General features: G+C 44.9%; 2 protein-coding genes across 2 annotated transcripts in view; both read left to right on the top strand.

Moving 5' to 3' along the window:
- Window positions 1–2,752, top strand: part of LOC306781056 (uncharacterized protein) — a 7,080-nt gene extending 4,328 nt beyond the window's left edge. The window contains exon 2 of the mRNA XM_079273706.1: window positions 1,039–2,752. Within this exon, the coding sequence (XP_079129832.1) occupies window positions 1,039–2,564 (1,526 nt within the window). The 3' untranslated portion in view covers window positions 2,565–2,752. The remainder of the gene's footprint in view (window positions 1–1,038) is intronic.
- Window positions 2,753–8,259: 5,507 nt separating this feature from the next.
- Window positions 8,260–13,127, top strand: LOC306796306 (SNF-related serine/threonine-protein kinase-like). Its single transcript, XM_079295166.1, has 3 exons — window positions 8,260–8,424; window positions 10,567–11,002; window positions 11,276–13,127. The coding sequence occupies exons 2-3, from the start codon at window positions 10,767–10,769 to the stop codon at window positions 11,727–11,729; spliced, it is 690 nt and encodes a 229-aa protein (XP_079151292.1). The 5' UTR covers window positions 8,260–8,424; window positions 10,567–10,766; the 3' UTR covers window positions 11,730–13,127.
- Window positions 13,128–16,662: the final 3,535 nt, after the last annotated feature.

Genomic DNA, 16,662 nt, shown 5'->3' with positions numbered 1-16,662 from the left:
TGATGAGATGATGAGGTCAAAGAGCTTCAGGAAGAGGATGTTGTGTGTGTGTAGCGCAGCTTGACGCAGGGCTGAGATGTGAGTGGAGCTGGTCCTGGATAAAGGTGGAGGTCTAAACAGACGTGAAGAGAGCAGTACAGCTTCCTGCTGTCACCGTATTTTAAATGCATTGATGAGGCAGGGTATGCTAAATGCAGCCTCTGCTCCAATGAGATAAAGTACAGCAACAAGGGCTCACGTGCCCTCTCATCACACTGCCTGACTCTGTTCACTGTAATGACCACAGCAAGTGTACTTCCGGTCCCAACAATCTCAAGTGCAGTTGCTCCCAAAGGCCCTGAAGTAATGAGAGAGCGTTAAGGAGCCTGAACCTTCATGATTTCAAGAATTAAACTGGATTGAATGCATATTAATTGTAAATAGAAGATAAGCCACAATTATAATGGCTTTACAGTAACTGTGGAAGTTAATATTAAGCCATACAGTAACAGGATTAAATGAAAACTAATCACATTTTGTATCGGCGATGGTTCTCACTACTCTTGCTATCTTTGTTTTTATATGACGAAAACTTTTGAAAATGAGACCTCGGTCTCAATGGATTTTGTCTCAATAAAGGTTAATAATATTGATTGATTAAAAAAAAGCTAACGGGCCGACTGTTCAACTAGAGCTGAAATACTGATTAATAACTGAATAATACATTAGTTTTTTGCTTAAAGTAAATGTCTTGTCATTTAATTTTCTTCTCAGAGTACACAGAATGATACATTTTAAAGACCATATTTAAAATGAAATTCTCCCGGCTTCTAGATGACAGGAAATATTTCAACTTAAAGTACAAGTTTGTTCGCTTTGATAACACCACATGGATTTGGCAGCTTAAAATGGTTCATATGTTCATGGTCACATAAGTTGATTACATTATTGTATTATCTGGTTCTAGTGATACTCTGGAAGTGTATGTACAGGAGACTATTTGCTCAATTCTAGAATGTCTTTGTAACGCCTCTGTGTGTGTTTACTGTTTTCCTGCAGACGTACAGCAGCTGCTGTTGGTTAAAGAAGAGATTCCCTCTGAGCAGCAGGAGTGGAGCTCCAGTCTGGACCAGGAGGACCCAGAGCCCCCACACATAAAAGAGGACCCAGAGCCCCCACACATAAAAGAGGACCAGGAGGACCCAGAGCCCCCACACATTAAAGAGGAACAGGAGAACCCAGAGCCCCCACACATAAAAGAGGACCAGGAGGACCCAGAGCCCCCACACATTAAAGAGGAACGGGAGGACCCAGAGCCCCCACACATTAAAGAGGAACGGGAGGACCCAGAGCCCCCACATATTAAAGAGGACCAGGAGGAACTCTGGACCAGGAGGGAGGGAGAGCAGCTTCAAGGGCTGGAGGAGGCTGATGTCACGTTCTCATTCACTCCTGTGAAGAGTGAAGATGATGAAGAGGAGGCTCAGTCCTCAGAGCTTCATCAAAGACAAACTGAACAGATGGAAACAGAAGCTGATGGAGAGGACTGTGGCGGACCAGAACCAGACAGGAACTTAGATCCAGATAGACATCCAGAACCAGATACTGATGACAAGACTGGAGATGCTTCTGACACTGATGACTGGAAGGAGACCAGAGAACCTCAGTCAGGTTTAAACTCTTTGAAACGTGATAAAGTCCGTGTCAGTGATTCAAGATGTAGCGCTGGTGAAAAACATTTTAGATGCTCCGAGTGTGAGAAAACATTTCGCACCAGAGGAGATCTGAAGAGACACATGAGAATCCACACAGGAGAGAAACCTTTCAGCTGCTCAGTTTGCAAGAAATCTTTTATACAGAGTGGATATTTAAAGACACACATGAGAATCCACACAGGAGAGAAACCTTTCAGCTGCTCAGATTGTGATCAATGTTTCAGTGGAGGTGGAGATCTGAAGAGACACATGAGAATCCACACAGGAGAGAAACCTTTCAGCTGCTCAGATTGTGATCAATGTTTCAGTGGAGGTGGAGATCTGAAGAGACACATGAGAATCCACACAGGAGAAAAACCTTACAGCTGCTCAGTTTGCAAGGAATCTTTTATACAGAGTGGATATTTAAAGACACACATGAGAATCCACACAGGAGAGAAACCTTTCAGCTGCTCAGTTTGCAAGAAATCTTTTAGACATAAACATGTTTTACAGGTACACATGAGAATCCACACAGGACAGAAACCTTACAGCTGCTCAGATTGTGATCAATGTTTCAGTGGAGGTGGAGATCTGAAGAGACACATGAGAATCCACACAGGAGAGAAACCTTACAGCTGCTCAGTTTGCAAGAAATCTTTTATACAGAGTGGATATTTAAAGACACACATGAGAATCCACACAGGAGAGAAACCTTTCAGCTGCTCAGTTTGCAAGAAATCTTTTAGACATAAACATGTTTTACAGGTACACATGAGAATCCACACAGGAGAGAAACCTTTCAGCTGCTCAGTTTGTGATAAAAGACTTAAGAGCAACAGAGGTCTAAAGGTACACATGAAAACTCACACAGGAAAGAATCCCCTTTAGCCCTTTTACCCAATCACCCTTCCGCATATCCCTTCGAGCGGTGGCCCATAGGGCTGCGGCTCAATGTAGATTTTTTCGGGTTCCTGGTCGAACCATATGTCTCATGTCCCGGAAACCAGAGCCTCACCAGCAGTAATATGCTTTTTGTTTCTTTCTTGTTTAATCTGAATGATTGATTGAAGGGTAAATGTGGAGACAAGTGTATTGGTATACAGATGAGTTTATGTATATGTGTTTAGAGACAATAAAATGTTTTGCTTTTCCATCAATAAAAAGAGAATAATAAAACAAAAGATATCCACTCACAGCAACCGTTGCATAAACAAACTACCAAGCAGACATATCCGAGAAGTTCAGGAAAAGTTCATTCTTTAAAGTAGTTTCCCCGTAATGCTCACTTTAATTATTTATTAGATTAGTATAAAGGGACAAATGTCCAAACATTTAAAAGTCGTTTTGATCTTCCAGAAAAGGCCGTTGACTTTACTGACTCAGCTCAGTTAAGTGATTCATGTATTTTCTTAAATTCTCACTTCTTTTATTTTATTTTTCTGCGGTTTATAAATCAACATATTAATTTATTGTCAGACTATTGAGATTATGAGACATTCATCCACAACATCTGCTGGATGCACAGAAACTACCAAGTCATCAGAAGTGACCGTCAGCGTGGATACAAATCAAGTGATCCCTCTGTGTTCTGGACAGTCTGGTCTCTGCTGCATCTCTCAGCTGTAACAGACACATGCAAGCATCACTCTGGTGTTAACAGGTAAAAATCTCACGGACAAAAGACATTGTCAACTGTAAGAGATCCTGATCGGACCTCTGATCTTGTCCAACTGGAGGGGTTTCAGAAGAGTGGATCCTCTCCTCCGTCCCCGCAGGCTGAGCCATTGCAAGCGTGCACCTGCACAGCAAACAGAAGCCCCATTCATGAGTTGACAGTTAGTGTTCATGAGTTGGTACTTTTCAGGTTAGCAAATTCCTTTTCTACTTCTTCAGTTGTCACATAGAAGTCAAACTGTGCATCAAGTTGATGAAAGTCAATAACAGGAAAAAAGACAGCTTGATGCACAAACATTTAGAGATGAACTTTTAAATGCAAGAGGACTCTGGAAATGTTGGGAGGATCAGTGAGTGCACAGAAAAAGAGGAAGTGGTATTATGGCTGTCATCATCACCGCGCCTTCTCTACAGACGTAAATCCAGTCAGAACGGAGCTATAATGACCATATAACATGACCAGTAGAACTGGACCGTTCTATTCCAATAAGAAGCGGGTGATGTGACTCTTTGCTTTCTAAATGTCCACAACTGAGTTCATTTCAATCATTTAATCACATTAACTCGACAATCAGCACTAGAATAACAACTTTTAACCCAAGCTGAGCTCATTGATCTGACTAGTTTTATCAAGTCAATGTAACATTTGCAGGAGTCACATACTCTAGATTTGTTATTTGTGCATTTGAGTAACGGTCTACTTGTTCCATTTTATAGATTTATGGATTCAGAAATTGAGAAAGATAAATACAGGTCGAGTTTCAGCTTTCGTCAACTGACATTTTTTAACGCTTTCAAAAAACAAAATTCTGATCTGTTCTTTTCTGTTAAGTTTTGTTGTTGTGATATTAATAAAAACATTTAAAAGACCGAGTTACAACACCTTTAGATTGTGAAAAATAACTGTGTCTCAAGACAAGCAAAAGTGAAACTGAAGGACTCTTTAACCCCCCCAAGAGATAAACAAGACAAATAAGAAACACGGTCTACATATCAGAGATAGAAACTAATGAAAAGATGAATGAACATAAAAGGTGAAGGAATATTGAAAGAGGGGGGATCCTCATGAAGTCGGCTTACTAATGAGAACAAACCCCCTAAACTCACCTTACAGGAAGGAAGTGTACTTCAACTGAAGTGTGTAATTGTATTTTGGCCCAAACCATTCAGTGCTTTACAAACCAAAAGAAACTGAAACTGAATCTGAATCTGCTTTATTGGCCATGTACGCGTGCATACATGGCCAGCATATAGGTGCACGAACATGTAAGTGTCTGCTGAGTTTACCACAGCGATATCCAGTAGTCTCCAGGGAGAGCAACAGCTGGTGCAGCTTCTCTCTTTATTTCTGCCCCCCCCCCCCTCGACCAGAAGCGGAAGTCGCCTTTTCTCTACGGCAACACTGAAGGGACATATCATCTCCAATACAAAACGATAAACACGAGACAGTCTGTTACAATACTAATACATTAAAAATACTTGTTTTTTTGTTGTTGTTTTTTAATTATTATTATTATTATTTTTTTTTACCCATCTCAAAAGGCTCAAGGACATACACACACACACACACACACACATACATACATACACAACTGACTATAGGATGTTTGCTGGCTTTCATCCCACTGTTCTTGTCATCCTCTTGTTGTTATGTCTATGTATTGTCTCTTGTCTTTCAAGAGAAAACAAAAAAAAACATTAAAAAATGCGTTAACGCGCGATAAAATAATTGTCGAATGATTAATTAATGCGTGAACGCGATAATAACGTGTTAACTTGCCCAGCACTAATATATATATATAATACAATGGTGCAAACAGAGGTAGTAGTGCAGTTTGACTGATTTATTGTTCATCAGAGTGACGGCCAGTGGAAAGAAGCTGTTCCTGTGTCTGGTGGTTTTGGCGTACAGAGCTCTGTAGCGCCTACCAGAGGGGAGGAGTGGGAACAGCTTGTGTCCAGGGTGTGAAGGGTCTGCACTGATCTTTCCAGCCCGTTTCCTGACTCTGGAAGTGAACACGTCCAGGATGGACGGCAGACTGGAACCAATGATCCTCTCTGTAGACCTGACAATCCGTTGTAGTTTGTTTCTGTCCAGTTTGGTGGTCGATCCAAACCACACAGTGATGGAGGAGCAGAGAACAGACTGGATGATGGCTGAGTAGAACAGGATCAGCAGCTCCTGAGGCAGGTTGAACTTATTGAGCTGGCGCAGGAAGTACAACCTCTGCTGGGCCTTTTCCTGATGGTGTTGATGTTGGGAGCCCACTTCAGGTCCTGGGAGATTGTGGATCCCAGAAACTTGAAGGTCTCCACAGCGGACACAGTGTTGTTGTGTATGGTGAGGGGGGCAGTGTTGGGGGGCTCCTCCTGAAGTCCACTGTCATCTCCACAGTTTTGAGCCTGTTTAGCTACAGGTTCTGATCACACCAGAGGACCAGCTGTTCAACCTCCCGCCTGTACGCAGACTCATCACCGTCCCTGATGACCGTTGTGTCGTCTGCGAACTTCAGGAGTTTAACAGACGGGTCCTCTGAGGTGCAGTCGTTGGTGTAGAGGAAGAAGAGCAGTGGGGAGAGCACACATCCCTGGGGGGCGCCTGTGCTGATAGTCCGGGTACTGGATGTGATTTTTCCCAGCCTGCTGCGTCCTGTCAGTCAGGAAGTGTGTGATCCACTGACAGGTGGAGGCTGGCACAGTGAGCTGGGAGAGTTTGGGTTGGAGTGTTGCTGGGATGATGGTGTTGAACGCAGAGCTGAAGTCCACAAACAGAACCCTTGCATATGACCCTTGGGAGTCAAGGTGTTGCAGCATGTAATGCAGACCCATGTTGACTGCATCATCCACCGACCTGTTTGCACGGTAGGCAAACTGCAGGGCAAACTGTGATGACCTTCAGATGCAACACCAGTCTCTCAAAGGATTTCATGACCACAGACGTCAGGGCGACGGCCCTGTAGTCATTTAATCCTGTGATGGAGGATTTCTTGGGAACCGGGATGATCGTGGAGCATTTGAAGGATGAGGGGACTTCATAGCTCCAGTGATGGGTTGAAGATCTGTGTGAAGATAGGGGCCAGCTGTTCAGCACAGACTTTCAGGCACGAGGGTGACACATCGTCTAGGCCTGGTGCCTTCCTGATCTTCTGTCTGTGGAAGAGCCGACTCACATCCTCTTTGCAGATCCTCAGTGCCGGTGGGGGGTCGGTTGGGAGAGGTGAGGAGGAGGCAGGGGGTGTGCTCCTGTAGTTGGTGAGTACTTCCAGGCCTCTCCAAACTGACGAGGGGTCGTTGGCTGAAGACTTTTTCTCCAGCTTTTCAGTGTAGCTTCTCTTTGCTACCTTGATCTCCCTTGTCAATGTGTTTCTGGTCTGGTTGTACAGGATCCTGTCCCCACTTCTGTAGGCCTCCTCCTTGGCCGACAAAGCTGCCTGAGTTTTTCAGTGAACCATGTCGTTGAATGTGCAGAAGGTTTTTTTCGACACACACATGTCCTCACAAAAACTGATGTATGTATGTCTGTAGCAGCAGCCTCAAAAACACTCCAATCAGTGCAGGCAAAGCAGGACTGTAGCTCCAGCTTTGCCTCGTTGGTCCATCTCATCTCTTCACAGTCTTTACCAGGCTTTGCAGATATTAATTTCTGCCTGTAGGTCGGGAGGAGATGAATCAAAGAGTGATCAGAGAGTCCCAAAGCTGCACGGGGAACTGAGCGATATGCATCCTTTATTACAGTGTAGCAGTGGTCCAGTGTGTTTTTAAACACACTCCAGCAGGATTTTAAAGTCAATTATTTCTTGGACAAGAAGCCAGTGCAAAGACCTCAGAACTGGAGTGATGTGATCCACAATTTTTCGCCAATTCTTGAAGTATTTGTACTTAATTTCTTGTCCATTTTGTTCTACTTTGCTGCCGGTGCCCATAAACCCCTTACTTCCTCTGTATTGTTCGGGTTGCAGGTAGATATTGCAACGAAAGAAAGAAAGAAAAGTACCACTAGGTGGCCCCATTATTCTGCAGGTTGGCTGGTTGGAGGAGACAAAGAGAAGCTGGGATGAGATCATCCAGCAGACTCGTGCCCAATAGCGCACTTTTCAATATATTCATGCTTGAATTTTAAAACCTACAGATAACAACAAAATATGAAATGCAGTCAGTTCAAGAGTGTGATTGTCAGTGGGAGGTGCTGCTGAATGTGACATCAGATACAATAAATGGACATGGAAACAGGCTAACACACACAAAAAGAATGTATTACATTCAGGCCACATGATGAGGTCAGGAGTAAATCTTTCAAAGAGTCTATTTGACACGCTGTAGCTCCCTACAGTAAAATAATGCTCTGTGAATTTTCCTCATGACAAAAAGGGGTATAAATGGAAACAACTGTTTTGTTTCAGTCCTCATTTACGTTGTGGCCCTCTGAGTCTGTGTGAATTCAAGCCATATGAATAAAGTCATTATAGTAGAAGCATCTCTATAGGTTATGGCATAGGTCGTTGTGCCCGACCCCCCTCCCTACTGTTATTTTGAGAAAAAAACACTCATTAGTCAGTTATATAATTTCTTGGACTTCCTGAGCATTCATTCAGTCATTTTGCTCTCTCCACTGCGCACGAGCACAAGAGGCTCGCGGCCGCTGCCTGCTTCTCTTGCTGCTGCTGCTGCTGCTGCTGCTGCGCCGCGGGAGCGAGTTGGAATGTATTGACGTCAGAAGGAAAGCTGGACACACGCGCGTATGTGCGTGCACGCGCGCGCACGTCTGCATGCTCCCGTCCCGCTGTAGCTCTCTCTCTCTCTCTCTCTCTCTCTCTCTCTCTCTCTCTCTCTCTCTCTCTCTCTCTCGCGCGCGCGCGCGGTCACGCAGCTCGAGACTCTGGAAAGAATTGAGGCGGGCGGTCATGAGAAAAGTATGTGCACACATGGACCGCGAACATGGAGTGTTATGAAAGAAAGCGAGGAGGCGGCGCTGTCATTTCTTACGTCCGAGTTCAGCGCGGCGAGGCGGCGGAGTGACAGAGAGAACCGCGCTGCTGGACAGGTCGCGGCTACGGGATATTATTGCATAACAATGGTAAGTTGGGCACCGAGGTTAGCGGCGTTATATTCCCCCCGCGCTCGTCCGGTTGTTCCGCGAGGTTGTTGGTGGCGTTTGTTTTGGAGGTGTTGAGCTGCCGCAAGGAGGATGACTACATGCGTATGTGCCAACTCGGGACTGCGGTTGAGGCCAAGTAGAGAACAGCTGGCTTTGCCGCAAGTGTAGCAGCCCGCAGGCATGTAGGTGTTTTGGATCCGATGAACCTGCACAGCCAAGGATATCAGAGGACAGTAACCCGGTGAGGCCTGCTTCTGTTCACTCGGCCCAGTGGAGCTGTGTGTGTGTGTGTGTGTGTGTGTGTGTGTGTGTGTGTGTGTGTGTGTGTGTGCGTGTGCGTGTGTCTGTGTCTGTGTCACCATCACTTATTCCCTAATGAATAAGTGATGGCGATGATACGATGCTGCTGGTGACGAGGATGAATAAGATAAAGGTAACAGCGATGAAGTTGACAGTGGTAACTGTATGGAGTGGTCTCACCGACGTCACGATCTCCTTAGTTACGAGGTCGGTCGGCCATGTTGGAGTACATACAGATCCTACATGGCGGCGCGTAAACAAGGAAGTGCGGCGAAAATACAATACTTTGAATCACTGGATAGTGCATCAAAGGTTCGCTACCTGGCCAAATTGAAGGTTATTGGTAACTTGGATCCCTATACGATGAGTGCAGATCGTTTCAGTGCCGATCCTACTTATCTTCCATCGGTAAACTACGCCAACATCTACGCGTATCTCGTGAACACCCCGAGTCCTTACACAAAAGACGAGTTGGAGTGCTACAAAGGGCTCGACGCTTATAATCAGTTTGTCAGTGGATGGGTCCGAGACGTCAAAGCAACGGTCGTCGAGAATTCTCATCTCGTCATTGGAAGAGTAAATATATACAGATCTGGTCAGATATTTAGCAATATTCAATTGTTTACTCAGCGCAAACAGACACGTGTGTTTGTTTACATTGTACGTGCATGTCATTGTGTGTGTGTGTAGGAATTCACTTTCAACTAACTCCTAACTTCATCCCCCCCCCCCACATATATATATATATATATATACATATATATATATATTTATGATCCGACGTTAAACTGATATCAAGCAATGCTGAGGCTGCATCTCTGTGTTTCGCCTGTTGTACACGCTCGACACGTCTCTGGCACCGACTGCTGTCACGGGCCGATGAAGCTTCGGTAACCTTCTCATGTCAACGTTTAATTTATATTTCCTTTATTAAATACTGTTCACAAACGAATTTGCAAATAAAATCACTGACCACTTATAAAGTGATCCGCACATACTCTAGTGTACGCCAAATTCCATTCCTTTATATCTCGAGATGCGTGACAGCCATTTCTCGCGACGTCGCTTGAATAGTTCCTTCGTGTCATTTCCTTGATGTGTAATGACCGCTGGCAAACGAAAGAATGATTTATTGTCTCTAACAGCTCTGCTGCCACAACCAAAGACAGCACAAAAGTTCACCACCGATAGGTTATGCGACTCAGCCGTGCATGCCAGTGGCTGTGTGTACTCCAACATGGCCGACAGCTAAACTGTGACGTCACACGAGACCACTCCATTGATTGTGACCGCGGTAATGAAGATGATGATGGCAGCTAAACTTGTTACCCTGGGGGGGGGGGGGGTCTGATGATGACATCATCAGGACTAATGCCACCTTTTGACCCTCTTAGCCAAACTAATGACACACACGTGCGCACACACACACACGCACATACATTATGGTTTCCTGTTACAGTATTGATTTGGCGTGCCATTTGTGCTGGATGGCTGTTATATGAGATGGAGTCAAATGCAGCCCTTCAACATCACAGACGATAAAATAAATCATAATTGACCCTCTATTGTTCTCCTTCTGGGCTACTAGAGTGTACTCTCCTTATACATCGCGATCTAGTCCTCGCTGCTTGATTTAGAAAACTTGTTCCATCTTCTCTGCCTTTGTCAAACGATGCGAAATTTCAATGAGGTCCAGCGCTCGGAGGGATGAGGCGCTAGCTGACCTCCTCTAAGCCCCGTTTCCCTTTCGGGGGCCGAGGGCTGAAATCCTCAACGCTCTCATTTCGTCTCACTGTGTTGTCTTTTTCTTTGTACTGCCAGGCAACTCCCCATCGGTGAGGAACTTCGCTGCCCTGCAACCCCTCCTCCCTCCGTCCCCGACACCTTGACACAACTGCTTTCCGTCTCCCGTTTCCTTTTTTGTCCCTCTCTCCTGAAGCTCTTTCAGTTCAATCCCTCCTCCCCTCCGAATCCCCCCTACCCCCCCCCCCCCCCACACCCTTTTTGTTGTTGTTTCCAACATGGACTCCTCTGGAGAGAGAACCTCCGCCCAGGAGGGGCACCTCGACCCCAGGAGCAGCCCCGGTCGCTCCGATCTCAGCGGACTGTACCACCTGGGTCGGACGTTGGGCAGAGGCCACTTTGCCGTGGTCAAGCTGGCTCGTCATGTCAACACCAGGCAACTGGTTGCTGTCAAGATGATTGACAAGACGAAACTCGACGTGATGGCGGCGAGCCACCTCTTACAGGAAGTGAGGTACACTACACTGAAAGACGAAGCTTGAGAAGAAATGATTTAGGAAAAGATTGAAAACTGAAGTGGGAGCACTTTGTAGCTATTTTAGGTCAGATTTAATTGGATTTTAAACAGGCATACTGGTAGTGAACTGTGTGTGATTCATCTGAATCTTATCTGAGCCAAACATGGAACAAAAAAAGAGCAAACCTGTGTAGATTTTGAGGTGCCCTGAAGGGGCCGCACCACTCTAGGCATCCTTATTTACCCGCCATAATTACTCGTTATTTCCAGATGCATGAGGCTGGTGCAGCATCCCAACGTGGTCCGCCTCTACGAGGTCATTGACACGCCCACCACCCTCTACCTGGTCATGGAGCTGGCCGAGGGGGGCGACCTCTACGACTACATCCTCCGCCACGAGGGAGGCGTGGCCGAGGGCAACGCCAAGCGCCATTTCGCCCAGATCGTGCGCGCCGTGGCGTACTGCCACCAGCTCCACGTGGTGCACCGGGACCTGAAGCCCGAGAACGTGGTGTTCTTCCCCCAGCAGGGGGCGGTGAAGCTGACAGACTTTGGGTTCAGCAACTTATTCCAACCCGGGACCATGTTGGCCACCAGCTGTGGGTCGCTGGCGTACTCTGCTCCAGAGATTCTGCTGGGAGAAGAGTATGATGCTCCAGCTGTGGGTGAGAAAAACATTTCGATTTTGTTTTGGGGGAGTGTTGAAACTGAACTGTTGATCTAGATCAATGGTTCCCAACCTGGGGGTCAGGACCCAAACATAGGGTCACAAGAGAAATCTGAACGGTCGCGAGATGATTAACTAATTAAAATGAACCACAGATGTTTAAGTAATTTGATGAAACCAAATTGTACATTCAAATGTGCAATCTGTTCACACGCGTTGCTGCTCACACAGCTGAGGACCTCCTTTATGGTTGTCAGTGTGTGTTAAATCAACTGGAATCATCTCTCTGTAGGTCAAATGAATAATTCTTCTCGAACGTTCTATTGCAAGTCATTGATCTTCTGGCGGCAGAAAGTATAGCCCAAAAGAGCCCAAACTGGATTGCACACAACTTCCCTATAAATAGTGTCCTAGAGAGTCCGTTACCCCTAAGCCTGTATTTTGTCCATGTGATGGTCTGAATGAAAATCCAGCTGTCTGGAGAGGAGCCTGATGTTTTGACAGTATGCTGCTGGATCTTCACATCTTGTCTCTGGAACTAATCAATCCTGACGCCACGATACGCACAGGCCGCACCTGCAGCCCCTCTCCGACTACCATACACACATACGGCATATGCACAATCTTGCATACACACAATTCTACACACACGCTCAGAGACCACTGCAGTACTCTCTCTACAGGGCAGAAGAAAGACAAAGTACATTCTGTCGGTATAGATGTAAAAAAAAAAATGGAACCATTTCCTGAGATGTGTATAGGTCCCAGCTGCCCCACAAAACCCACAAAACGGTGTGTTCAGAAGGTCTCAAGAGTTTGGCTGTTAATAGCGCTCTGTAAATCCTCAGGGGTGGCCATGTTGGGGATCTGGCTTGTGTCTCTGACTCCTTTTTCATGCTAACATTGTACACCTGCACAAGCACACGTGACCGCCCAGACAAAATCACACACATGACTGTGGTAGTAGCTGGTATATATGGGAATAAAGTCGGATATAAAACAGAGTAGTCCTTCGACCAACAATTAGTCAGAGCCAAATAATGGGTTTTAGAGGATTCCTACATGTCTCTACTGACATTTGGGAGAGCATTGGCACTGAACTTTGAGTTCTGGGAATCACATGCATCAGCGACTTTAGTTTCAAACCTTTCAAACCCAAACGCATATTACACTATGTACTCTTGTCTGTAAGTTGGTGTGGCGGCTAAAAACCAAATATAGAATGCTGTAGTGTTGAAGATTTATGGCACGGATGACGGCAAACCGCCCAATGTGTTCATTTCCTGTGGTGTGCCAGAGCTCTCGCTCTCGCTCTCTCTCTCCAAACACACACTACATGTACACACACACTTCACCCCCTCTTTTCAATAGTCTGTTGGTTTTCGATAGCGTGCTCATGAATGTATAGTTGTTAGTTTAGATGTTAGTTGACTAGATCATTAGTATTAGAACGTAATAAACTCTGTTATATTTTAAAGAGCAGCTGTCTGTGATTACTTTGTGCATGTATTGTGATAATAACTGTATATGTGGTCTGTGCTCGAACTTAAACCTTCACTTGCACTCTGAATGTGTAATAGTACTCAGACTACTGACATTGTGAGTGAACACTAATTATGAGACTTAGTTTATCGTTTGGTTATTGGTCCCTGTTTCGCAGGGTGGTGCCCCGTTATTATTAGCTCCAGATGTGGGTAAGCTAACCTACCCTTGTTTTACAATCAAAAATAAACTGTTGTACTATACTAAAGAGACAGAAGGCCAGAGAAGAGACTTGTTGGTTGTCCCAAATCTGCTGCTGCTGTTATCTGTTATAACAGCAGCCCTCTAACGTTATCGCTTCTTACTCAAACACTGCTGTGAGTCCGTGGAGCACTGTCATCATATATGCATACACGTGGAGGTTACATGACCATAAAGCACGGAGAGAGCAAAACAAACCATCTGTTTGGCAGTAAAACCGAAGGACAGTGACGATATTCAGAGCGAATCCCGTTGCTTTTCCAGACCTCAACTTTTGCTCTTAATGATTAAAAGGGCCGGCTAATTTTGAGCTGCGATAATCAAACTAAAGTAATGCGCTGGAGCAGCAATCTTACTTTTGGTTCGAGTCCCACCGCAGATCAAGCCAAATCCCCAATACTGGATGTTTAATGCGGTAAGCTCGTCTGAAGCTGTCACGATGCCCTGTGCCCGTCCCTGGACGTCATGCTCACTGAGTAAGAGGCTTTGAAATATTAGGAACAGTCAGATAGTCCCACAGTCACAGAAGCTGAAGACTCCAACATGACAGACCAATGTCGAAAGGCCTAATCCCAGTTTCCACTTGCATTGATCCATCACTCTGTAATGATCCCTAACGCTGTAATCTGGTTTCTCTTTCCCTTCTCCCTCAAATGTATGTCTCTCACTCTCTCTTTCAAAAGGTCGGATACAACTTGCTATAACTCTGTTTAACAGATGAATCATGAACTGCTGAATTATGTGTTAGTACATATATGATTGTTGTGTTGCCGCTGTCTCAGGCAGACAAGTGCAGAACGCTCTAAATTATGGATAATCCTTTCTTGAATTATGGAACTGCTGACATTTTTGTGTTGAGCAAAGATAATCATTGTAGTTGTTAAGATATTCCAAAATGAAATGGAGACGGGAACCTCTGTGTTACTTTCTGACGCCGTCTCAAACTTATTTTCTTACATTCCAAATTTTTGAAATGGCCAAAGTTTATCCCTTTTGATCAACAAAAAAAAAACTGCCCTCAAGTGTTAAGAGCTAAAAGTTTCCGCTATTTATATAAGCATGTCAGCATGACCCTGAAATGCTTCATGAGTGTGAGGCTCCCATCCTTCAGTGTTCTATAAGAGGAAGAGCACACAGGGCCAGCCATCCTTCTTTGAGTTGATTAAAAAGAGAACTCCCTGAAGATAAAGGTGAAGACGGATTCCTTTCATATCTTTATCACAACACAACCGGGACACCTTGTCCTCAGCCTGCACTTCTCATAGATATTGTCCAGTCAAAAATGATTACAGCTCTCTGGTTAGCAGGGCCACCGAGGGAATGAAGGAGCAGCCGTCAGTTCTCGCAGGGCATTATGGGACGATCAGTCATTCGTTGTGAGGGCAGAGGGAAAGAATACGTGTGGGAAGAAGACATGGAACTTCAGTTTTTAACACTGAGCAATCGCAAATAAGCAACCAGTACATAATTAATATTTGATGCCATTCAATCACACACAAATCCATGTTCCTCTGGTGACGATGCCAGATGGAAAGTTCAGACATTAAAATTGACCTCAGCGAAAAATGAATGTATGTAGCTAATTGTATGGCAATGTATCCAATAGGTGTCAAGATGTTTCACAAACAAGCATGGCTAAGTACTACAGGTGCAGCAAGTGAGAACATTTGGGTGAACTGACCCTTTGAGAGGAACATAGGTTGAAGGTTGAAATAGTAAATGTCTTAAGCTCCTTTCCTATTTTAACAATTTTTCTTATTGATTTTCTATTTATTTGTTCTGCACATGTCAGGAATAAACATCTGATGGCTATTTCTAAATCAACCCAATATGCCCACAGAGCTTACATTTACATTTACAGTGAACTCAAATCCAAAACATGTTTTATGGAAACCCGTTGGACCAAACACAAAAACACAGCTCTCCACCGCACTTAAAAAACAATTTCTGAGCATCAAACTAATGTTTGAGACATTCCACAATGGTGATGTGGTTGAAAACATCCTAAATGAGCTCTCGGGGTGAGAACAGAGGGGAAGATGTTAAATCTTTTTTTCTCCACTATAATTCACATATGACACACACACAGGGCAAAAAAGAGAAAGCATAACCTCTAGAAAACAAGCCTCTTCCCGGCCACAAGAATGCAAGTGAGCAGTGTGTTTTCAATTATATGAAACCAGCTTGACCATAGGTTGCTTCATTTAGCTGCCTTGGAGTCTACATAGTACTATAAAACATGTCTTTGTTCGTCCGCTGCTCATCCGACCGCCGGAGAAGCTTCTGATTCTCAGCAGTTGATTACTGGATTTACATTAAAGAAATATGCTCCCTTGTTGAGGCAAAATGTAAATTTTTGTGGGATCTGACAAAATAAAATGCCGCAGTAACAATTATGAAATCTCCACTTCAGTATTATTGCACACTGTGCTGGCAAATTGTGTAAGACAGCGCCTTGTATGTTTTACATCATTCATATCGACAACAAAAAAACAAATTACATTCGGAAAAATTGTATGAATGACATATTGCATGCATAAAACATGTGGGAGGCAACAACAAATGCTTATTTACAGATGTAGTCATAGGGATACAGTTTGGTGGTTTTTGCTTTGTGACAAAAACCTGGGATTCTGGAAGTTCTCCGGATTGTGGTTTACCAAGCCTCCTAAAAGATACACGAGCCCAGCAAATCTTTCCCAGGCTCTCTTTGTGCCAGATAGAGATTTGCTTAATTATGCCTCATATGAAGGGACCGGTGAGCACAATGTGTGTTATTATGCTCATCCGCCGGGTGCTGGTTTTCACGTTGTGCCCCCGTGCACTTAGCTTTTTCAGACTCTGTAATTTCCCCCCGGGTCTGTTGAACATAGCTGTCAGTCTGACTCTGGCTCATAGTTGGGAAAGTGGCCACCTTCTCCTAGCAGACATACCGGCTTGCCTTGGCTTGGAGACAGCGGGCTCCCAGTTCCCAGTCCAGCTTCCTGCTCTCCATGGAGGGCCCGGCTTGGTGTGCAGCCTGGGAATAGAGGTTGAGAGGTTGGAGTGGGGACAGAGAGGAGGGAGCGGAGGCTGAGGAGAGAAAAAAGAGGCACATTTGAGGGATATTTCCTTTCACGGCTTCCGCTTCTCTCATTTTCTCCTTATTATGAGGATGGCTGGTGCCAGACCTCCAGCTTGATCCGGCTGAGGTGAGAGATGAGCTACAAAGTGCAGACAAAAAACTGAAAGTAGCAGCTGATCATTT

This window comes from Melanostigma gelatinosum (genome assembly GCF_949748355.1).
Source record: "Melanostigma gelatinosum genome assembly, chromosome: 1".
NCBI classification, from domain to species: domain Eukaryota; kingdom Metazoa; phylum Chordata; class Actinopteri; order Perciformes; family Zoarcidae; genus Melanostigma; species Melanostigma gelatinosum.
The sequence above is the reverse complement of the archived record's forward strand: the minus strand, read 5'-3'. Positions and strand labels throughout refer to the sequence as shown.